The sequence below is a fragment of the Hakea prostrata genome, chromosome 11 (genome assembly GCF_041222555.1).
Source record: "Hakea prostrata isolate BN-2017 chromosome 11, UWA_Hpros_2, whole genome shotgun sequence".
Lineage (NCBI taxonomy): Eukaryota > Viridiplantae > Streptophyta > Magnoliopsida > Proteales > Proteaceae > Hakea > Hakea prostrata.
This window is the reverse complement of record NC_142610.1, coordinates 8,787,055-8,811,264: the sequence shown is the minus strand read 5'-3', so window position 1 is coordinate 8,811,264 and position 24,210 is coordinate 8,787,055. Positions and strand designations below refer to the sequence as shown.

General features: G+C 38.1%; 1 protein-coding gene, 1 non-coding gene and 1 pseudogene across 3 annotated transcripts; 2 read left to right on the top strand and 1 right to left on the bottom strand.

Moving 5' to 3' along the window:
- Positions 1-376: 376 nt before the first annotated feature.
- On the top strand, positions 377-17,120 carry LOC148999936 (Ribosomal protein L9/RNase H1). The gene is made up of 5 exons (XM_089139865.1): positions 377-722; positions 814-948; positions 4,174-4,281; positions 14,163-14,234; positions 16,179-17,120. The coding sequence occupies exons 1-5, from the start codon at positions 579-581 to the stop codon at positions 16,341-16,343; spliced, it is 624 nt and encodes a 207-aa protein (XP_088995991.1). The 5' UTR covers positions 377-578; the 3' UTR covers positions 16,344-17,120.
- Positions 17,121-19,410: 2,290 nt separating this feature from the next.
- TRNAA-UGC (transfer RNA alanine (anticodon UGC)) lies at positions 19,411-19,483 on the top strand. The gene has a single exon. It is a non-coding gene; the product is annotated as a tRNA-Ala (tRNA).
- A 1,466-nt stretch (positions 19,484-20,949) lies between these two features.
- Positions 20,950-21,968, bottom strand: LOC148999934 (early nodulin-like protein 14 pseudogene; annotated as a pseudogene). Its single transcript, XR_016170633.1, has 2 exons — positions 21,763-21,968; positions 20,950-21,431 (listed from the first exon to the last, which is right to left on the bottom strand). The product of XR_016170633.1 is annotated as an early nodulin-like protein 14 pseudogene (transcript).
- Between the last annotated feature and the right edge of the window lie 2,242 nt (positions 21,969-24,210).

Here is a 24,210-nt window from a genome sequence, read left to right as displayed (position 1 = left end):
TTGTGAGGATTTATGATTGAGAGATGAAGATGCAAATGATACAAGGAGACAAAAAAGGGGCTCATGTGCGGCTTTTTTATTAATATTATTCTTATATTTTTGAAGTATTTAACTTAATTACATTAATATTTAACTATAATTTTCTAACCATAAGAAATATTTTTGATAAATTTTTATTTTTGGGGGCTGATTGATAAATTAGATAATCCAGGGCATAACATTAATTTTAGGGGGCTGATTGATAAATTAGATTACCCAGCATAAGTGCATAACATTAATTTTAGGGGGCTGATTTATTAATTAGATAACCTAGGGATATCATTATTTTTTAGGGTAAGTTAGAGGGTGGCGCTGTAAATTTCCCAAAAGAAGAAAAAAGAAAGAAGAAATCGATAACGAAGAAAAGGAACTGAGAGTTTCAAAGGGTTTATTTTTCATCAGAATGAGAGGTTTAAGGATTGAAGCTTGGAGAATCGGAGAATTGAAGTAGTTGACGGCGGTGGGTCGTCTCGGTTAGGTTTCTGAGCATTGGGTTAAATCTCTAAGCTCTGGGTTTGCAATTTGAAGAAGTTCATGAGATGGCGTATACCCAGTGTGGTAGAAATGTTCTTCGTCAGCTAATCAAGGAAACGAACTCCCGCATTTCTGATCCCATGATTCATCCATTGTTGTTTGGTGCTCAGGGAGTCAGATACAGAAAGTTGGAAGTCATTCTGACTACTGTGAGTAAATTAGATTTAAAAGTCCTTTGAGAGTTTTTTCTTTTTCATTTTTGTCTCAACTTTGGAATCTGATATTTGCCATGGACATCAGAGCATAGACAAGCTTGGTAAAGCTGGTGAAACGGTGAAGGTTGCTCCTGGATATTTTCGCAATCACCTGATGCCCAAGTTGCTTGCCGTCCCCAACATCGAGAAATATGCGTATCTCATCAGAGAACAGAGAAAGGTTCGGTCAGTTGATCTTCTACTATTAATTCAGTTTCTATAGAAATGGCTTATGTTTTATTTGTAACATATTAAGGTGATACTGGAATTAGGAAGCAGTTTTTTTGTCTCCTGTTTTTTAGTTTTAATAGCCAAAGCTTTTCCCAAAACTTAAGATAGGCATAAGAAGGACATTTCATCAAAGCTAAAGCCTCCACTTTGGTTGAATGTTTCTCATGAAAAACTCAATTTTCGGTTGTCATTGGAAGTAAAATATACATGCAAAGGTGCTAAAGTATCGTTCCAATGTATTGCTCATGCTCATAGACGATTTTTTTTTTACAGAAAGGAACCCAGGTTGTGGGGAAAAAGAGGGGGGGGGGGTTGGGGATTGAAAAATCTCATGAAAATAAGTCAGTGAGTAGTTGGTGATTTTCTGGGGGATGTGTATTTTTGTAGCAAAATAAATTTAAAGCTTTTTAGGGCCAAAAAATGTATTTCTGGGTGCAATGCTCCAAGAGATTCCTGAATTTGCTTTTGCTTGCATTCCTTCAGTGAAGTTTATCTTATTTTCTTGGCACTCTCATGCATTCTTAGTATGACTTTTGACTCTTCTCTATCTTTGAGAAATTAATTTTCTTTTCAAGGAGGCTAGAGAAAAGAGGTTTCATCATCAAATAAATAAAATTTTATAGGTTCTGTTGAACTTGTTAGTAGATGGTTCCTACTTCCTTAAATTTAGGTTGTGAATTAACAAATTCGATCCATAAGACAGGATTAGTCAGAATTTTGAAGAATTAGAATATCGTCTTAGGTGTTTCATTTTTGTTGTTAGAAAATCTAGAATCTGATTTGTTGAAAGATATATTCACAATGTGTTTGGGAATTAATTGGTCTTGTAGTCTTAGCAAAGGCAAAGACCTATTTGCACCAGGTAAGAAGAAGATAAAGAGCAAACAGAGAAGGGAAAGAGGAGATGATTCAGAGATAGCAGAATTGAACCTAGAAGATGATACAGGACAGAAGAGGTCTCGGTAATAGGTTCAGTATGAATTACTAATTGAATTGGAAACTGAATATGAGAAACACTAGAATAGTTAAGCAAGCCAGTTAGATATTTCATGCCAACTCAAATAGGACTCTCTCACCGTGTGGACATACATCCCATCACGAGTGGCCACCAATAACATACTCCAGCAACTCTTATGAAGTCCATTAGGAGTTCACAATTCCTGTAGGACAATACTTCAATACTCATCCTCAAGCTAGGGTATACAATCTCCCATGCCCCTGGAACAACCATTGAAAAGCTTGGTCAATGAGAACCTTGGTAAATAGAGCAGAATCAATTTGAAGAATGCATGAATGGAGTAACCTTTGGCTTCTTATTCCATATAAAGTGGCAATCAACCTTAGTATATTTTGTCCTCTCATGAAGCACTTGATTACTAGCAATGTAGATGGCAGCTTGATTATCACACTGCATCTTCATAGCAATGTTACCTTATTTATTTTAAACTAGAAAGCTAGAACACTACATCTTGAAGAAGAGATGTCAACCACATCATCTCTACAGTAGTATGATCCTATTCCTAGTTTCAGCATTGGAAAGCCACATTTAATTCCTTCTTGTTGCACCACAGGACGGGGTTACCAACAATGGAATTACAGTAACCTGTGATCAACGTTGGATCACTATCAATGTTGATCCAATCTGCATCCTGAAACCCTACTAGAATAACATTTTGATGCAGTTTGTAGATTAACCCCTTTCTTGGAGCTCCCTTTAGTTACCTTTGGATATGTCAAGCTGCTTCCTAGTGAATATGCGTTGGTGATTACATAAACTGGCTGATCACACCTACAGAGAAGAAAATGTCAAGACAAGTAACACTTACATAATAATCCTATTGTCAAGGCGTCGCCTTGGCATTTTGGCCTTTTTTTGGGTCAAGATGACTTGGTGTCACATTGGTTTTCGTTGCCTGCTATCAAGTCTCCTCGCCTTGTCGACAGCTATGCATAATTAGCTTTCCAATTGTGTATTCTCTTTGATGAGGTTCTTCAAACACCTCACACTCGTGTTCCACAGTTTTGAGGAGGATCCGCTAGAGTATCCAATGCTCTACAACCGTGCACATCGAAGACCCAACACATTTTTTTTTTCTTTTTTCTGGGATGGACTATTCGCTCTCTTGCTATGGAGAACTTCAATGCTGAGGGAAAAAAAGAAGAAGCTAAAAGAACCCATCTTTCATCTGAAAATATTGATGTAGAAATTTTACTCTCAATGATATCAGATGTATCATTCTCAAATGCAATATTATCATCAATATAAACTACTACGTCTACCACCTTTGGGCCTTGACAATGAACCAAAATCAAGTGATCAGAACCACACTGGTAGAGGGTGAACTTAATTTTTCGAATGAAGCCCTAGGTGACCATTTCAAGCCATAAAATGCTTTGTGGAGTTTGCAAATGTTATGTGAATTCTCCCCGCATGCAACGTTTCCTGGAGGTTGCTCAATATATACCTCCTGTAAATTACCATGCAAGAAAAAATGCATTCTTATTATCTGGTTGGTAGAGAAACCAGTCAGAATTCACTGCTAAAGAGATAATAATACAGGCTGGATTGAGAGGAGCAGTATGTAAGAATATCTCAAAATAGTCCATGCAATACGTCTGAGTGAATCCCTTGGCAAACAAACAACCTCTCAACCACATAACTGAATCATTCCGATTATTCTTAATATTATATACTAGTGACAGTGTACCAGATCTTTTCCTTTTTTTGGTTATTTTCCCAAGTTTCCCTGCTGAAGTCCCATGCGTCCACTTTATCCTAAAATTTCCCTAGTTCCCAAGCTTGCCCCTCTCCTATATTTGATGCTGTTCCTTGGATTTGTTTTCCTATTATTGCAATTGTGCCATTCATTCCCAAATTCAACTGTTTACTGTTTTGCCATTAACTGTTGATTTTAATTCTCACTTTATTCGGATCCATAACAATTCCAAATACAACACTGGCCATGGGCTCTTCTGTGTTCGAATTTTGTGTGTTTACCCAATGAAAAGCTTGTTATGTTGCTGATTGATGAAGAGCAAACCAACAGGTTTGCCTTGTGATACTTGTGATGTTATCAAAGAACGACATATCATTATTCTCCCTGAGGATGCTGTCAAGTCCTGTCATTGCTTCAGTTTAGTACTCCTCACTGTATTAATTTGTTTTTGCTTTTAGATTTACCAACCTGTGGAAGAGGAGACCGTTACAGTGGTTCCAACAACCAAAGAGGACATAATGAAAGAATACCAAATGGCAGCCAAGCATCTGGATAATGCTCTCTTGGTTTGTAGCTCATCTTTGTATTAAGTTTTCTATAATTAAATTCCACTGGACCTTGTGAACAATCTCGAGCATCTTCTCTGAATCCAGTCATTGCAATTCTTTTGGAGTTTTGGACAGTTCATCACTTCAATTTTATACTGCTGGTAGATCATGCTTTTCTTTTTGTGGTGCAAAATGATATCATTTGTTAGCTTCTTGTTTGTAACTCACAATACAGTACATTCAGCAACGTTTTCATTGTAGCTTTTCTCCTTGATATGTAGAAAGTAACCTTGCTTGCCCAAATAGAATTATATTGGCATGCCATTCAAATCTATTTTTTGCATGTTCTGATTTGATAAGCAGATTCACTCCTGTTTGGCAGCAGGCAGTGGCAGACAAATTTGCAAAATTTGTATACTCATTTTTGTGTCAAATTTAAGTTATCCATGATGCAGCAGCCTTAGCCTGGCTTGCCTGACATGATCCACTATGGAAACCTAGATGAAGGGCTGGTCCAAAATTGGTTCTCTGTCGATGCAATATTTTATTTACTTACTTGGGTTGATTACTTAAGAGTTAGGTAGTTTCCTTTTCTTAAAGCATGGGTTATTATGGTTAGTTTCCTTTTTGAAGTTTTTTCTGTTCTGGTTAAATTTATATTTTTATGTGGCAGTCTTTTCAATTTATTCACTGAAGTAAGAGGTTGAGTTTTGTTATGAATCAAGTTCTGCAGCAGCCTTGTTGCATGAGTGTGTGACATGATTTCCCCTTCATCCGTTCTCTTTTGCAATTCTGTTAAGTCGACCATAGCAGATTACCCTTATGTCTGCACCAAACCAACTCCAGGATTTTTCTACTGAGTAGCCTTCACAGCGTTTCCTATATATGAAAATACAATAGGAACATGTGTCTGCCATACAGTTTTTATCCTTTCACATTGGTTCTACATTTCTGAACCTTATTCCAGGTGGATTTGTCAAAAAACATTAGTCCTATGGCAAAACCATTCGATTCTGTATATGCCCCTTGTAATTTTGAGGCATTACTTTCTTAGGCCTGTCTAAAATTTCCTGCAACAGAAAAGTGTCATGGATGCTGGACCCCAGCCATGGTTTTAAAGTTTCGTCCTGTCTCGTCTTGTATTGGTATCATGGGCATCTGAGATGTCTCTAAAAGGTGGCTTTTCCAACTCATCTCTAGCTATTGGTATCTATTCTGTGAGATGCTGAATAGCCTCCAGCTTTAACTCAAGAAGATGAGATATGACTCAGATCATCCAAAAACATCTTTAAACTCTTTCCTTTAGTTTCTTGAGTGCTTTTTGATTGTTAATGTATTTCCTCCAACTCTTCAATTTTGTATTCTTCATTTTAAATCCATTGGATCTCAACTCTTGTTAGGCAGTTGGCCTCCCCCCCCCCCCCCCCCCCAAAAAAAAAAAAAAAAAATTCCTCTTATTTTTCTTAGATTACATGCTTATAGCTGTAAAAAAATAGAAGCAGATGTCTTAAAGTTCCAAGTTTTCCTGTTAAGAAACATAAATATGTGTCTCACAGGTCTTCCAATCTCTTAACCCTGTTTCTCTTGAGGTTGGCAAAGGGCCAAATAGGCTGAATGTGTGATCAATTAAGAAAACTAAGAACTAGATACTAAAATCACTTTGTGATTGATGTGCCTATCAAGTTTAGTACTGAAGTTCTTAACTTGAAACATGTTAACATACTGTGCATAGCCAATTCTAACCATCTATTACTTTTGTTTTTATTATTAACTAACCCCCCCCCCCCCTTTTCTTTTTCCTCCCCCCCCCCCCTTTTTTTTTTTTTTCCCCACCGCTCTCCTTTCCTTCCCCCCTTTAAACCCCCCCGTATATTTTTTTTTTTTTTTTTTTTTTTTTTTTTTTTTTTAAAACCCCGTTTTTAATGAGTTACTTAACAAGGTGGAATAACTCAAGAAGAAAAACGAGACTTTGAATAAAAGTTGAATAAGAAACAATATAATCTACCAGCGTGGTGATTCCTACGGCTACCCAAGGCAATGGCTCTCACATAAACTTCTCTCTATATCCTTTCTACTCATCCTCCCCCTATTTATGCATTCATTCCTATCATTATTACATCGCCTCTTGAGTGGACTCTTCAAAAACCTACTGTAATGTAACTCTAACCTGATGTTTATGACTCTTGACTCTCTAATCTAATTCTATAACCTTCGCGGGCTCTTCATGCTTCAATTTGCTAGTCGCCTGATGCCTGGACTCTGCTGACGCGCTCTCTTCACTCTTCAAACTGTCATCGTTTCCTTGGGAGTGCTTTCCTTGTCGAATATAGACTCTTGATATCGGGGGCTTATCAATACTCCCCTCCAAAGTTTCACCTTGTCCTCAGGTGAAAATCTGAAAGTGGGACTGTATTTCAGCATAAGATTCCCAAGTATTTTCACAGGCCTCCTTTCCATTGAATCAAAACCTCCAGCACCCTTGAGTACGTGTTGGCGGCTTCGGTGTGGCTGCCTCGCCATTTCCCTCCGTTCGCTCGCTTTGTCTGCCCCGTGCCCTTCCGTGCGTGCACCGGGTGGATCCGTGTCATCGGGTAACGTCGTGCGCTGGTCCCACGCTCTGATCCGGTCGCCCTGTGCGTGGTGGTTTCTCTTGGGCCGTTTGGCGGTTTCTGCGTGGTTGTGCTTAGCTTCATCCCCACTTGATAATGCACTTCCTACGCTTTGATCCGCGGTTGCACATCCTATCTTGGCCACCCCGATTTGTTTTGGATCTTCCAACACCTGTTGCGCTTTCGGGGACACATCACCTCATCCACTTTGTCGCCATCCTCCCAACACGGGGGGTCTCGTCCTCCACCTGGGGAGTCATTTTTGTGGCTGAATGGCGTCGTTTGAACCAATATTCGGCCCCGGTCCAATTATCCAGTCCTTCGGTTGGCGGCGCAAAACATCGTGGTAATTTCAAGGCTGCGATTTACCACCTCTGTTTGACCATCCGTTTGGGATGGTGGCCTTCTGAACTTGGGTTGGTACCCGCTATTTAAAGCTCCATCCAAAATTACTAAGGAAGACACGATCTCGATCGGAGCGATGGTTCGGAACCCATGCGCGGATAACCTCCTTGCTGAGCGAGATAGCCACATCCTTGGCGGAATAAGGGTGTGAAAGAGCGATGAAATGCGCGTCTTGGATAGCCGGTCAACTACAACAAGCACGGTATCTCCACTCTTGTCCTGGGTAACCCACCAATAAATCCATGCTAATGTCTTCCCAAATGCGATCTGGATTGGTAGTGGTTGAAGGAGTCCGCGGGTTTCATGGCTTGATATTTCTCGTGACAGCATCACAACTAGCCACATTCGGGCCCCTTCATTCCTACCCGGTTACCACGCTGCTATCGCTTGTAGTCCTCAAAACCCTGATGCCCACCGATGGGGTGATGATACTCGAGTATTTGGGATTTGGTGACCCATCGGGGATGACTAACCGATTCTTATAGGTAGGTGCCCTTTTGGCTGGTGCTGGGGTGTCCTGGATCCCTTCAGCGGCTTGACGATCTTCTGTAACGGTCCGGGCGTGTACCGCTGTATCTAGTCCCTCACTTTCCTGCCGTTCTTGTTGTCATCGAATAAAGCTGCTTATCATCCTGCGACCTTCAGAGGCATCCGCTTTGTTTTCCTACCCGACGATACAATATCTCAAAATCAAATCCCAAAAGTTTCAAGACCCACTTTTGTTGATCAGTAGCCACAATGCGTTGTTCCAGCAAATATTTCAGACTTTTCTGATCCGTTCGTACTTTGAAATGTCTCCCCATCAAGTAATGACGCCATTTTTGAATGGCAAGTACTATTGCCATTAGTTCTTTCTCATGACAGACTTGGTTTGTGCGCGAGGGACAACACTTGGCTCCAGTAGGCAATGGGATGGCCCTCTTGCATCAAAACCCACCCAGCCCAAAACCTGAGCATCGGTCTCTCTACCAAAAACTCTTTCGTGAAATCTGGCGTCACCAATACTGGAACGGTTGTCATGGCTGTCTTGAGGGCATTAAACGCCGTCGTTGCCTCGTTACCCCACTGAAATGCATCTTTCTTCAATAAGTTTGTGAGTGGAGCGGCAATTTTACCATAATTTCGGACGAATCTGCGGTAATACCCGGTTAATCCTAAAAACCCTCGCAAGGCTTTAAGATTGGCAGGTTGGGGCCACTCCACCATGCACTTAATCTTCCGTGGGTCCGCCGTGACTCCGTCTTTAGATATGATATGTCCTAAATACTCCAGTGTAGCAACCCCAAACATGCATTTTTTCGGTTGACTACAAGGTGGTGCTGTGTGAGAAGTATAAAGGTGGTTCGCAAATGGGCCACATGTTCCTCCATGGTCTTGCTATACACCAAAATATCGTCAAAGAACACCAAAATAAATTTTCGCAAGTGTTCTCGAAATACCTCATGCATTAGTGATTGAAATGTGCTGGGCATTCGAGAGCCCAAACGCATCACCAGGAACTCGTAATGCCCATTATGTGTCGAAAACCGTCTTTTCTTCATCACCTTCCGTCATTCTAATTTGGTGGTATCCTGCTTTCAAATCAAGCTTGGTAAATACTGTGGCTCCGCCTAGCTCATCCAACAGTTCGTCAATTGCAGGAATGGGAAACTTGTCAGGAACTGTGAGTTTATTCAGGGCACGATAGTCCACGCGAAACGCCATCCGCCATCCTTCTTTCGAACCAACGATCTTGGACTGGAGTAAGGACTCACACTAGGTCGTACCAATCCTGCTGTTAACATTTCTGTACCAATCTTTCGACCTCGTTCTTTTGAGAATGTGGGTAACGATAGGGTCGAATATTAGGTGGGTTACTCCTCTCGCTAACCGTATCCGGTGGTCTTGCTTCCTTCTTGGCCTTCGTTGGTTCCAAATAATTGAGCAAAGTCGGTTAATAAATGTGACACTGCTTGTACTCTCTTGTACCTCTATATCGTCTCCGACGGGATGCGAGTTGTAGCCGTATCCATCACCACCTGCTTGAACCGACCGTGCCACTCTTCAATGTTGTTTCTAATCGCAGCAAGGTTGGATCCCCATTTAGTTTCACGGGTCGTCCCCGCCACTCAAGCTCTGGTTCTCGCGCCAATTCTGCGTACTTCCCCTAGTGTCTGCGCCATTCTCGCCCAAGATTATATCAATGCTACCCAAATTGAAAGGGTAAAAATTTTGCACAAAGACCTCGCCGCCTAGCTGAATCGAATCGTCGACAAATCCCCGTACCTTTGCTAATCGTCCCATCGCCCAAAGCAACCTGAAATTTTGTTTTCTGGATTTCCAATCCCACGCTCCACCAACTCTTGGCGACAAATTGTGCGTTGCTCCACAATCGATCGAATGATGACTTCATAGCCATTTATTTGTCCCGTTAGTTTCGGTGTGTGTGGTGAATCGATCCCCACCAAAGAGGTATCGAGTTCCGTCTCAACACCGGCTCCATATCGTCATCATTGATCACTCCTTCCGCTGCTGCAACTTCGGACTATCATCGTCGTGGAGTCCAACCTTAGTTGCTTCGGGCATCATGGCCTTTGGAGTATGGGCCTCACACCTGAAACATATCCCTTTGTCCATTTTATCTTTGATTTCTTCCTGGGATAACCAACGTGGCGTCCTGGCTCCCGTCGCGCTGTGTTCTCGGTTGTGGAGCCGTTCACTTATTTGGTTTCCCTGCCGTTGCTTTGGTTCATTCCGGTTCCCTGAACCGTATTGGTTCCTTTAATATTGGTGTTGGGTGGGCTGAGTTATAACACTGAGGTTAGATTTTGGGCTGATTGGTGGGCTGCCAAAAGAGGTTTCTTATTTTTCCCCACTCCATTTTTGTCCTCCTGGCTTCCTCCTTATTTGGCCCAAATTGGTGAGCCCAAATAATCGAACTTCAGCCCTTACTTCTTCATTTAAACCACAACACCCCTTCAACCATTCTCCATCTACCGCTCCCTCTGCTGCTTTTCTCAACCCTTCTCTATATCTCCGTTCCACTTTGCTTGTGATTATCAATGCTTCTTGGGTCTTCGCTGTCTGAGTTAAATCGATAGATCATTGATTCTTTCGTTTCTCCATGTGCTCTCTCTTCTCCTTCCATCCTGTCTCACCTTCACAGGTTCTTCTTTCTCTTCATCCTTTTTCTCGTACCTTTCAGCTCTCATCCATCCCATCGGATCTTCCCCGTAAATTGGCATCTCAGATGTCTGGAGGTCTCTCGTTTCTCTGTTCTCGTCCTTCTTCACTCCATCGTTCTTCCCTCCCATTGTTGCTCTCCTGTTTTCCTTCGATACTACCTTATTCATCTCTAACTCGTCTTGGCCTTTTCTCCTTTCTCTATGTTTTGTGCTAGAGTCCCACTTGACCTTGATCTCTTTCACGATACTTTCCATTCCTCTACCCTCTGCTCCATTCACTCTTGACCATTCCCTAGATCGTGCTCTCCATTTGTTGGTACCGAATGGGTTCTTACGTGGAATAACTCAGAAAAACAGACTTTGAATAAAAGTTGATAAGAAACAATATAATCTACCCTGTTTCCTACCTACCCAAGCATGCTCTCACATAAACTTCTCTCTATATCCTTTCTACTCATCCTCCCCCTATTTATAGCAATTACATTCCTATCATTAATTACAAAATCAGCCTACTTTGACTCTTCAAAACCTACTTTGTAACTCTACCTAGTGTATTATCTCTTGACTCTCTAAATCTAATTCTTACCTTCGGACTCTTCATCTTCTTTCTTCATCCTGGACTCCTACCCTCTCTTCACTCTTCACTCTCTTCCGGCTTCCTGTCGAATATAGACTCTGATATGGGGGGGGTAATTATTTTTTTTAAAAAACACAAAAAAAAAAAATAATAAAAAAAAAAAAAACAAAAAAAAAAAAAAAAAAAAGGGGGGGCGGGGGGGGGGGAGAAGGGGGGGGGGGGGGAAGAGTTGTGGTTTCTTTTTCGCCGGGGAAAAAAAAGGGACAACCCGCACCCCCACATTTTTTTGCAGGAAAAAGGGGGGTTTAAAAAAAAAAAATTAAGGAGGGGGTTTTTTGCGGGGGGGGATATTGTTTTGGTAGATGAGTCCTAACTATGTAAGAATGGTGGTGGCCAAGATAGTAAATTCCCAATTACAATAGGGTAACATCCATGGTTGTTAAGACGGCAAGGTGACCAAAGTGGTTGGGGCTCCGCGTAGGCAACAAAGCGGAAAGTGGCAAGTGGTTGGGTAAAAAATTTTCAGTACAACTATTTTTAAACCATTTTTCAATACAATTACTTTCTATAATAAGATGAACAAATATTCAATAATAATCATATTCATCCAAAAAAAAAAAAAAAAAGCATTCAAGAATCATAATTATAAAAAATTATCCAAAAAAGAACACAAATATAAGTTCATCTAATATATGATATTCATATATGATTTAGTGAAATTATTTGACCAAATTGTTTTCAACCTGACCTTTTTAAAAAACAAATAATTTTTGAATCGGAATTGGCATTGATGTCCCATTTTTCCACATTTTTAACCCAACACAGTAAATTAATAGATCACATTATTCCGATTTTCAAGTGATTGTCCATTTAATGATTCATGATTCTCGATTTTGAAATGACTAACTATTAAATTTATATATGGCTTCGTAGAATAATTTTTTATTTTAAAAATAAAATTAAGGAAAAAAATTGTTTACAAAATGTCAAAAAAGTGGCTGCTTTAGTGTTTAGGTGGCAATAAGGCGCACAAGGCCACAAAGCGGTCAAAAAGTTGTACGTCAACTAAGCGGTTCAAAATAAGGCGGTTCAAAAACCTCCTTGCCGCGGCAGACGCTTTGACAACCATGGTTACATCAAAGATAAGCTTTAAGCCGTTATTTATGCATTCATCATAGGTGATTTAACCGAAGAAATTCAAGATGAGGTTCCTTGGTCTATAGCTGGGATTAATGCCAAGGTAGAATTGTGGAGATACATTTTGGAATAAAGGTTTTAAGCTAAGTAGAACGTAGACAAAATATCTGGTGTGTAACTTAGGTTATGCTAGGATGAATAATGAACTTGATGAGAAGGAGATTCCACAAATTGGTTGTATAGGATCAGAACATTTATGTAACCTAGAAAACTACAATTCACATAGCATGCTCCTGGTTCAAACCTCCTCAGATGATGGCTCTGTAGTTGGGATCGCGTAATAACAAACTCTACAACAGCTTTTGAAGGCTTAATTAGAGATGGAGTGGGAGAGCCAAACCTAGCCTATATAGGGGAAGAGAAAGAAATGGTGGTTCTAGCCATGGAAATGCTAGCTGTGCTAAGAGGGCTCCAAGTTGTATTGGGAAAGGCCTCTTTTCTATTTCCATCAGATGAGATTCTAAGCTAGTCATTGATATAATTAATGGGAAAATCTGTGGAAGGTGCAAGCAATAAAAGGAGCATCCAAGAGGTGGCTGCAGGGCTTTACGAAAGGAAGATCGACCATGTGTGGAGGGATCAGAACCAGCCAGCAGATTTTATGACTCGGTTCTAACTGGTTGAACTTTAAGTCCAATGGAGTTTACAATTTTAATGATGAACTAAAGGATCTAATTCAGAAGAATGCAGGGGATCATGTTTATCACATAATGTAATTGAGTTTTCTTTCCTCTATAGAATACTGGTTGGGCAGGAATGCCTTCCTTGGTTGGAATCCCCTCCCCTATTTGGGTTCTAGGGGATTGCCTATTCTGTACTCTCTTCTATAATACAAAAGATTACCTATCACGGAAAAAAGTTGATATAAAGGATGTTTCCCTGATAATTAAAATAGGATGGATGAAGTCAAGAGGTGCATTTGGGGTTTTATCTAATCAACATATTCCTTTAAAACTGAAAAGGAAACTTTTGTAGGACCTCAGTACGATAAGAAATTATGTATGGTGCAGAGTTTTTCGCAATTTAAAAGCATCACAGAGATGGTTTAGTAGAAATGAGGATGTTGAGGTTGATAAGTGGCAAAACTAGGAAAGGATAAAGTAAGAAATGATCATATTAGAGCTGATTTAGGACTAACACTTCGATACATGATAAGCCATGAGAAGGGTGTTTGAGGTGGCAGGGCCATGTTCAATGGAGGCCTTTGAATGCCCTATGATAGAGAAGTGATTTAATCCAGATTAAGGAACTAAAAAAGCTAAGTGCCGATGTAAAATTACCTGGGGAGAAATGGTTGGAGAAGACATGAGTGACTTAGACCTTGTATCCAGTATGACCTGAATGCAGCTGATTTCAAGGCAAGGATCCTTGTAGCTGACCCCATTTAGTTGGGATTTGGCTGAGTTATTGTTGAGTAATGAGAAGGTCAGTTCCTATTGGCTCCATGACCTGCCCTTATGTAGTTTATTCTGTCTTTCTGAAAAAATTTGCAGTTACATTCATTCAGATTAGAAAATTTTTAATCACTGCCTATTTAATGAAGCTGTTGATATATATTCACTTAGAGGTTGCATTACACAGTTAAACATCCCCCTCAAGAAAGCTTGATGTCTTCTCAGCATCTGGAAGCTATTCCTTCTTGCATATCTTATCAGTTCTTTAGGATATTGATTCTTATGAATCAATTCCAGAAAATAAAGGTACTCTGAGCAAAGTATGTAAATTTTGAAAACCATTAAGAATAAAGATGATGTAGCTTGTGGGACCTATGTTGTTTATGTGATGATAACTTATGCATGCTAGCTTTGTCAAAGTAGTGAGACTCAAAGTTTGTTTTCAGAGTTTAAACAAAAGATAAATGCATTTTTCCCCCTTTTGATTTTGATGTATGGTAAATTGTCTATTGTAGCTCTTATATTATTTTATTTATTTATTTACTTTTTGTAGTCACTGAGGAGGCTTGTCAAGGTTGACAATGATTTGCGCTCTCCTGTTACGAAAGATGAGCTTGTAGAAGAGGTATGCTGGCTTTATCTTTTGGACTAATTGACTGTCTCCTCTTAAATATGCAATCAAATAAGCCTTGGGTGTTTGATTTATGTGGTTCCACTTTCTAAAGGGCTGTATATCGTGATCCTGGTAATTAATGGGTGGAGTAGGTTGGAAAATCCCTAAAATCCTTGAAAGATAGGATCCTAAGTCAATACCCCACTTGGAAACATGAAAACTGACAAAGAACTCAAATACCTCAAGATCACAACCAGCTCTGGAAACTACTAGTTGATAGGAAGGATATGTTCCCATCAGGATATGGGAATGATCCGATGAGCGGTTTAGGGGTAATTTGGTAACAGCGATCTGAGATCTCAGGAACAGTAAAACTCAATTTAAATTCAATCTATCCTTCTGATTTGTCTGAATTTGGGACAGATGCCTAGTTCAATGGTTTAAAAAGAAGTTCGGAGGTTTCAATGCAAAACATTGACAGGATTACAAGTGATTTTCAAACCCAACTTCTGAAATAGAGATACTGGGAAAAGGTGAAATATTAGTTGGTCACAAAACAAAATTAAAACATCAGAGTTGGATCGAGTTAGGCTCTAGGGTGGGCCTTTAGTTCCCAGGCTATCGCAACATCCCAAGGGTTTGCATTTCAAATATCAACGATATGCTGAATGTATTCAGTAAACTGAGCTTATCCCAACTAAATGGGGTCGCACAGAATGTCACACCACACTCTGGCTTACCCCAAAGCTGGATGAAACTGGAGTTTTTCAACTGCAAGGGAATAGCCAGAATCTAAGATGCTAGGCTTACTATGACCACAAGTAGCAACTTTGGGTATTTCCTACAGAACTTGTTCATATGGATGCCTGCATTTCATTGGTGACCTTGATTGTATAAGGACATTAATTGCTTTTACAATATTCATCTGCTTGGATTACAAGATGTTTCAAAGTTTTACTACGAGTATCAGCTTTAGTTACAAGGCCAAGTGGCTTATTGAGGACCGGCCAACCAACACAACCTCCAAATGTGTGACAACTCTACTCCAATATAAATGTAGAGCAAAACACATAACTCATATTGTCCATCTCTTGAAGGCAGCACGTGGATTGCAACGTAAGTATCAAAGTGGTGTGGGTGTGGGACTCTGGTACGGTCTCCAGGATCATATCTACTACTGGATACTTTGTGAAAACTCAAAGCTTTATTTCCATTTGTAGTTACTAAATGACCTAACACAAGAAGTGAGCTCAGAAGCTCAGCAAGCATAATGAATAGGATGAATACAACAAAAATCCAAAACACAACACGCATGTTTGGGTATGTACTACCAGCGCCCGCACAAATCCAATACACAATGCATGCTTTCTGATTCCACGGCCAAAATAGAGCTTGGACTTGAAGCACCAGGATCCTTCCACATATGACATTAAATACTAGCAATTTTTTATTTTTTTTGGGGGAGGTTGGGGGGAGGCAGAGAATCCTCTGCCAATAATTTTACTCAAAACACTTACTGAATATACTATCGGGTTAATACTGTGTAGGAAAACTGCCCCTGGACTCTGCTTGTATGGAAAGCCTTTGGCACTGGGTTTGCGCTTACTGAATATATTATTCCTCGATTGGGCAATTATATGGCTTGAGGGCATGACAAGCAAAGAATGGACAGAAATCTTTAGTTAACTTATTCTATTAGAACTCAGGCTCCAGCCCCATGCATTAAGCTTTTAGACACCTAAGACTGGTAGTTAACTAAGCTAACAATGCCTCAACAGCTATGCTTTATACATGTACTAGATCCAATAGTCGATAACAAATTATTTCAATTTAATGATTCTAAAACTAGGCTGCGCAGAATGTGCATTACCTATGCAACTGAGTAGAGTTCTTTCTCCCTCTCTTGTGTGTGTGTGTGTGTTTAAGTGCCAATTAATGTTTTCTTTAATATTACAGGTGGCAAGGCAGCTTTGTGTGAGCATACAGCCCGAGAACCTTCACCTACCATCTCCATTAACAACCATAGGAGAGTATGAGGTGCCACTCCTTCTGCCCAAGGCGATTCCCTTGCCTGTGGGGAAGCTCAACTGGACCCTGAAGGTTAAAATTAGAAGAAAATGAATGATGGGGTTTGTTTTCTTCTCTTTCAGATTCCTTTTAGCAAGAAGGTTTCGTGTGCTATATTTATTGACTAATTGTAAAACTTTGCTGAAACACATGGAAATACGAAATAATTCCGTGATTATTTTGACTGGTAAGTTTTTGTTGTGACTCGACATTTTCTCACACGCTGTCTTCCTCTGCATGTGTGTCTGGGCAGTGAAGTTTCCATAGGTTATACAACAGAATGCAAGTCTGTTGCAGTTACCATACAAGGAAGTAGTAACCCAAAAAACAAGTTGGTGGTGTCTGAATGTTGTAGAAGTAGAGTTCCTTAACAGTGGTGAAGGCATATTCCATATGCAAACTTGCAAATGCAAAGTATGTTAGTTCACCTCTTTATTGATATTGCTTCTTCAATGCAAACTCTCATTTGGCTTTCATGCCATTACCTTGTCGTGCAAGAAGAGTTTTGTTTGAAGCTCCCCCTTTGTGCTAGTGGCCTTTACCTTTTGTTCTTTGCTCTTAATAGTGGATGTAGCATTTATTGACAAAATCACTTATATTGGCAACTGTACAAAGGTGGTTGAGCTGTCTTGAAGTTCAAAAAGAATCTACATTCAATCTGGTTGATTTTTTTTTCCTGTTTTTGTTTGGTTCTTGCACTCAAAAATTGGTTGGTTTATATGTGTGATTCTGGCATCTAAACTACCATTAAGATCACAGATGTAGTACAATTATGTTCATAAAGAAAAATCCGAATGACATGTAGAGAATAATAGCTCAGTATTTGTGGAAGTATTTAGTCCTAGCACCATGATGGTACTTTGAGGGTAGTAAATTTATTCATGCTTTACATCAATTGATTCTTTGTTTGCTAGAGAAAAAGGAGGTAGAAAACATCAAAAAGTGAGACTAACTGGCCACTGGTAGTAGCTCAAATATTAAATAAAATAACATATATTTTTCATTTTTCTCTCTTTCTTATAAATTCCTACATAAAAGTATAAGATTTTTATTAGAGATGGAGTGGGGAAAATCGTTTGTCTTGTAAGCAAACAATTCCTTTGGTTGTCTTTCCATTATTCTACTCCAACAAAACAAACAAACAAACCTTATTTTTGGTATATAAAGAAAAAAGTTACTTTTTTTTTTTTTTTGCCACCTCACTTTGTTTCATTCATTGTTATATTATACTTTTGTATGGATCAATTAAGGGTTTCATTAAACCCAACTTTGCATCATGCTTTGCTCCTACAATTGGATGGAGACTTTAATGCATTGGTGGAGAAAAATATGTCCTCCCCTTTGATCCCATGTTTGTCCTGAATGAAAAGTACTAGTGGTTCATTTCAAATTATTTGCATTCTGACTCTTAAATACATTCCAGTAATAGAATTTTGATGAAGAAAGGAAGTATGAGAGGGAAGTACTCAGTTATCTATAGTTAATGTGTACTTTGGTTTCTTAAATGAATAATATAGAAAATTGACAGAGACCATGCAATGAGGCTTTAATTTATGTTTTACCCAAAAAAAAACCCTTTAATTTATACCTCAATTTTGGATGAGATGTGATAAGCATCAATTCCAAGAAGCAATAGCCTAGACCAAAATAACCTAGATCTTTAATTACAAAGCAAGTTAGCTTATATGCTATAGCTTCTTATTACATATGGAAACTATGGGCGGCTTGGGAGATTTCAAGAGTGACTGATCACTAATCACTTTCACCTAATCCTTCCAACCCCAAAAATCTTGTGAGCCCAAAAGATGAAATTGAAGAGCTCAAAATAGAAAAGATGAGATTTAAAGGCCATGGGACAAAAGTCAAGCTTTCATTATAAGTTTCAGCTCTAGTTAGTAACTTGATGAAAACACATTCACCTTGAGTTAAAGATTTCTAAAAGTTATAAAAGTTGCATCTCACTGACGATTTACTCTTTTAAGTAATTAATAAAACTAAGAGTTGGACCCCTTCAGGTGGACTGTTTTTATTCCTTTCACACTCTTTCTCTTTTCTTCTGTCATTTTCCATATTTCCTTCTTATGTAAAATCACCATTAAAGGATTGTTCAGTTGGTAATGTTTAATATCTTGCTTTGTTATGTAAATAGATATTTTTGTCAATTTAAGGTTTGATTAAACCCAATAAATTTTAGTTTTTCTTATTAATTCTTAAGCAAATAAATAGATGGAAAGTGTGGAGGAACTAAGTCTCAAACCCAAAACCTACCCCCATTATGCCAAAAACATATCTACCAAAAGGAGTGAATTGTGATTTAAATAAAACAGCCAGAAGCTATTTAGACCAATTTTTTTTTTTTTTTGTTGGGAAAATGTGCTTTATACCACCATCATTATGCCCAAAAACACATCCACAAAAAGGAGGAATAGTTATTTGAATAAAACAGCTAAAAGCTAGTTGATTCAATTTTAAAATTTTCTTTTCAAAAGAGTTTGTTATATCACCATTATGCCAAAACACATCCACAAAAAAAAAAAGGAGTGAACAGTGACTTGAATAAAACAGCTAAAAGCTAGTTAATTCAAAAAAAAAATATCTTTTCTAAAGAGTGTGTTATATTCACCATCATGCCAGAAACACATCTGCAAAAACGGAGTGAAGAGTGACTTGAATAAAACAGCTAAAAGCTATTTAAATTTTAAACCAAAGTCTTTTTTTTTTTAATCGGTCCTTTGTATCACCCTTTATTCTTGAAACAAATCCACAAAAAAGAGTAAATAATGATTTTAATGAAACAACTAAAAGCTATTTAAACCAATTTTTTTTTTAAAGGGTGCTTTATATTTACTTACTCCGTATGGAATATTACATATGCCATCAAGGAGGAGATCTCTACATTGGGAGGTGTTGGTCATTACCAATTATGCTGAACTTTAATGGTTAAACCAAAATCTTTAATAATTGGATTTTTAAATGTTCCCTACTTCTCTATATTTTATTTTGTATTGAACTGAACTATATAAGTATTTATAAATCGTTTGAGACCCTTTTTCCATAGGCAGGAAGCATTACTATTGAAAAAGACATTTTAATAAAAAATAATGTCACATTATTGTAACTTGGGGATGTAGCTCAAATGGTAGAGCGCTCGCTTTGCATGCGAGAGGTACAGGGTTCGATCCCCTGCATCTCCAGCTTTTTTCGTCCTTATGAGAAATCATTTTCTAGAATCATTCATGGAGGAATGAATATTGATAATTAATTTTGAGTTAATGTTTTAAAATTTGATTAGAAGTCATTGAAATTGAACCCAAAACAAAAATTAAAGGTCCAACCTCCCACGGGGAGGTCTTGGTTTGGCACCCATTTGGAGGCGTTAATATTCTCATTCCCGTATATAAGAAGTTCTCAATCCAAAAAATAAAGGCCAACATTATAATTTTACCTTTTTTTTTTTTTTGATAAATCCACCTTCATTTCAAAGGAAGAGAACAAGATAAGTTCGAGTTACAAAGCTTGAATAACTAAGTGGTGGACATAGGGCCAGCTGTCAGCACAACTATTAATCTCCCTACGACAAAAAGAAACATTACAATCAAAAAACTTAGTCGTTAGATGTTTAACATCCCGCACTACACTACTAGTCGAACTGGACGCCTCTAAGCTTCCAAGATGGCCTTCACTAGTGCTAGATCATGATTTGGCAACTACATTTGATCTCCAAAAAAGTCCTGATTGTTTCGAACTTTCTATTAATTCCCATGAATAGGATAGATTTTTCTTTCTAATTTTTAAGCAAGCCCCTAAGAGGGTTTAGTTGATCCTCGATTTATGTTTCATCTTTCGTTTGTGTTAAGTTTATACTGTACTGAATAAATACAGTACATTGGTATGGTATCGAAATGATATAACATATTTGTATCGTTTTGATATTTGGTACAATAATGATCAATGTGCAATGTCATTCACTAACTTTGTAATTATCCTTTTTAGGGCAAATTTTGAAATTACTCAAGAGTATTAAAAAAAAAAAAAAAAAAAACTATTTTGCTTCTTTGCTATCCCCTTTTCCTAATCCCTTACTATTCCTTAAGCTAAGTCTGCTAGCCAAGAAAAGATGGAAACTTCAAATTTTTTGAAATTTGAGGAGAGATTATATAAACACATTAAATGATCATTATCTTTTTCCTCATTGACTACCAAATATAGCTTTAGGTGAGTTTCCTGAAAGATTTAATTATTTACTTTTGCATTTCCTAAATCTCATTAGTTTTATTATGCAATAGCAAAACCATCCTGAAGACTAAACACCCAACCCATCTCAATCTCATTTTTTGAGCTAATAGGCTTTGATCTTGATATTTTGAAATCTAAACCACTCAAAAACTGAATCAATAACCAGAACTAGACCAATTGACATCTCTCTTCATTTCCCAAAAAAAGAAAAGAAAGAAGGAAAGAAAATAAAATCTCTCTCTTTCTGTATCAAAATATAGTCACAGATCACAATGCTACAGATTCATGTTCTACATTGGAAATATTGAAAAAGAGAAAAAGGAAATTAACTATTAATAAATGAATATGACAATTTTATTTCATCTCATTCCATAGAAAGCTTTCTATTGTAATTTTGTTCATCACATACAAGAAATGAAAACCCTTAGAGTACAGCTAATGCCACCAAACTCCAAAATACAACCAAAGGAGAAGCATCTATGCTACCCCTCCGACCACCAGGACCACCATTCTTTTCCGGCGCAGGCGCAGGCACCGGTGCATCATAAACCGTCGGAGAAGGCGGTGAAGCATGAGGTGCCGGCGACTTGGGAGATGGTGAGGGTGGTGGAGTTTGTGGAGGAGACGGCTTGGGAGATGGCGATGGTGGAGTGTGTGGAGGAGACGATGGCGGAGAAGGGTTCTTGGGCTTATCATGATCCGGTGACAACACCACAACTATCAATTTCTCACCCTTCTGGCAATTCGATTGCACTCCACTAATAAAATAAAATGGCCCAGATCGTTTCAGCTCCACCTTGGTCTTCCCATCCTTGTGTTCTTTGATCGGATTCGTTACATTGCATTGCTCGTAATTCTTTTTGCTCACTTCCATCACTGAATCCTTGCTGTGATCATATTTCCATACTGAAAAAAAAAAACCCATCAAAGTAAGAGAAACATAGATAAGAAATAGTGATTTCATATGATCACCTTCACCCTATACTTTTCTCTACCACACAATATAAGTAGAGAAAGCGTACAGACTAAGAACCTCACTTATATTATGTGATAGAAAAACCTCAGAAAACACAGGGAGAAGACACAAAGAGAGGAGGTGATTCAGACTCAGAAAAAACTTTAGGCTCCTGCAACTGCATGCTTGATCAGTTGGTAGGAGACTGAAGCCCAGATGAGTAAAACCCTAAAATTGATCTATAAAACTTTATCTATTCGTGATTAAAAGACTGAAATTTACCGAGATAATCTCCGATCTGGAAACGATTTTTTTCAGCCCAGTGATTCAGACTTTCAGCTGAAGAAGATGGTATCTTCCAAGCATCTTTCTTGCCACCGACCCAGAACTCTCTACCCTTTGCTTCTGAGAATGTGAAGAGACAAAGAAGAAGAATCAAAGAGGAAATTGAAGATATTGCAATCGAAGAAGCCATGGATTTGCGGAAGCGCTTGTAAGGAGATTGGTTTGCAGTGTGTGAACGACTCTGGTTGTATTTAAATAGGGAAAAGCGAGGTAGATAGCCGTTGTGGCATATTCACATGCAATAGTTATAGACCTATTCCTGTTTCATCAATCATATGCATTGATGTGGAATCTTGTAGATTGGTTTAAAGACAGAAATACATAAGAATATATTTGTAGATAAGTGAAAGAGACTTATTCCAAATCAACGTGTATGATAGAGGTTAGTAGGAGCTAAGGTGTAATGTGAATTGCAGCGGAAATTTTGGTGAATCGCGTATTCGGATACCAAATTGGCTACTTGGATGTCCACGTGGCATTGACGGTTACATGTCTGAGCTGGTTCCCTTTGGAAGATTGTCTGTAATACATAGAGATTTATAACGTTGGTAATGAAGAGTAAATTCATATTTGAAATGGGCCGTTTGTGTTGTGAAGTACCGAAAATGTCCTCACTGTTTATTCAAAATGACAAAACAATGGTGCTGATTGAAAGTGGAAAACTTTTGGTGTGTAGGATAGCTCTGACATTTCCGTATTCTATGTTAAAAGTGTAGTTTTGACGTAGCAGAATCAGAATGCACGTCAAGCGTTACACTTCTGGTTCTCTTGTGATGAGCGTAGACAAATGGGCGTGTGAGTCGTGGCAGTTAATTTTCCACCCATATTTACAGTTTTGTCCTCAGCTCCTCGCGCGCGCTCATATATATATATATATATATATATATATATACACGGCCGAGTCAGGATTGAATATTAGGGAACGAATATACGTGGGCTAATGTGGGACCCACAGTGGGTCTCGTCCCATAATATTTTATTATATTTTGACGTGTTGGATCTACTTAAAAATTTAGGTAAATTAATAGGAATACTAAAATATAAGTAAATTATAAAAAATATATTAAAATAAAATAGGGGCTAAAATTATGGGAGAAAAACTTTGAAAAATCATGAAAGAAAAAGGTGAAAAAGAAATTGTGGGAGAAACTATAAGAAAAAAAGATACATTCTTAACAAAATATGGAATAAACACTAAACTTATCATAAATTAATTAAAAAAAATCAATGATTATGATTAAATGTAATAATAGTAATGGCAGAAATTTAAACTTACATGATCCAACTAATAAAACTTAAAATTTAAATTGCTATTAGTAGGAATCGAAACTTTATAAGAAAGTTTAGCGATTCAAAAATAAAATTAAATAATTACGATTATATATGATAAAATTGATGGCTGAAATTCTAAAAGAAATTTAAATTTCCACTAATAGGAAATGAAATTTTAGGATTTAAAAAAAAATCAATGATTATGATTAGATCTGATAAAATCAATAGCTGAATTCTAAAGAGATTTAAATTGCTATTAGTAGAATCAAATTTTAGAAGGAAGAAAGAAAGAACAACTAAATAAAAAAAGTTTATGATTTATGAAAAGAATACTAGAAAAATCATGAGTGAGAGAGAGAGGAATAATTTGATAAAGAGAGAGCAAATACCTAATAATTGTGGAGAAGATTTAGGAAAATTCCAATGTCTACTTGCTAACTACTCCAATATTTTGTGAGACGTGTGAGGAAAAAAAGAGAAAAAAAATAGGAATAAAAGAGGAGATTCATGAGAGAATAAATAGGACTGAAAATATGAGAGATAATATAAGGAGAAATTCATGGATTGTGAGTTAGTTTTTAATTAAAATTTAACCTTTTATTTCTTAAACTACGGGTTTAATGATAACCATTAGATAATGATTAAGAATGACATTTGTACTCATCATCTTTGTGTGTGTGTCTTTTGGGGGTGTTAGCTATTGAATTTTGAATTTGAGATTGGCTATCGACCATTGAATCCTTAACTATGATGATATAATTTTTTTTATACCATTTTTCCCCCCCTTCCCCCCTTTTTCCCTTTTTTGCCCTCCGCCCCCCTCCCTTTTTGGCCCCCCCGCCCCCCCCCCCCCCCCCCTTTTTGTTTTTGTGGGTTGGGGTAACCCCCCCCCCGGGGTTTGGGCTTGCATGAAAGACTAATATGAGGCCAATAAACACATTGGGGGTGTTATTTTGACCTAAAACATCACCTAACCTAAGTGTATAATTGGCACATGTCCACTTATGGGAAGTTTGGAATTCATATAAACTATGTAATGCAAAGAGAACCAAACCGTAGTGGTGTCTAAGTTTACAATTCATTATACAACTAGTTGGGTGGGGGGGGGGGGGG

What these genes read in the sequence shown, in the direction of transcription:
- LOC148999936 (XM_089139865.1), top strand. Translation starts at nt 579, where the DNA reads ATGGCGTATACCCAGTGTGGTAGAAATGTTCTTCGTCAGCTAATCAAG. An exon ending in TCATCAGAGAACAGAGAAAG is followed by an intron (nt 949 to 4,173) that starts GTTCGGTCAGTT and finishes TTTTGCTTTTAG; the next exon opens with ATTTACCAACCTGTGGAAGA. An exon ending in ATCTGGATAATGCTCTCTTG is followed by an intron (nt 4,282 to 14,162) that starts GTTTGTAGCTCA and finishes TACTTTTTGTAG; the next exon opens with TCACTGAGGAGGCTTGTCAA.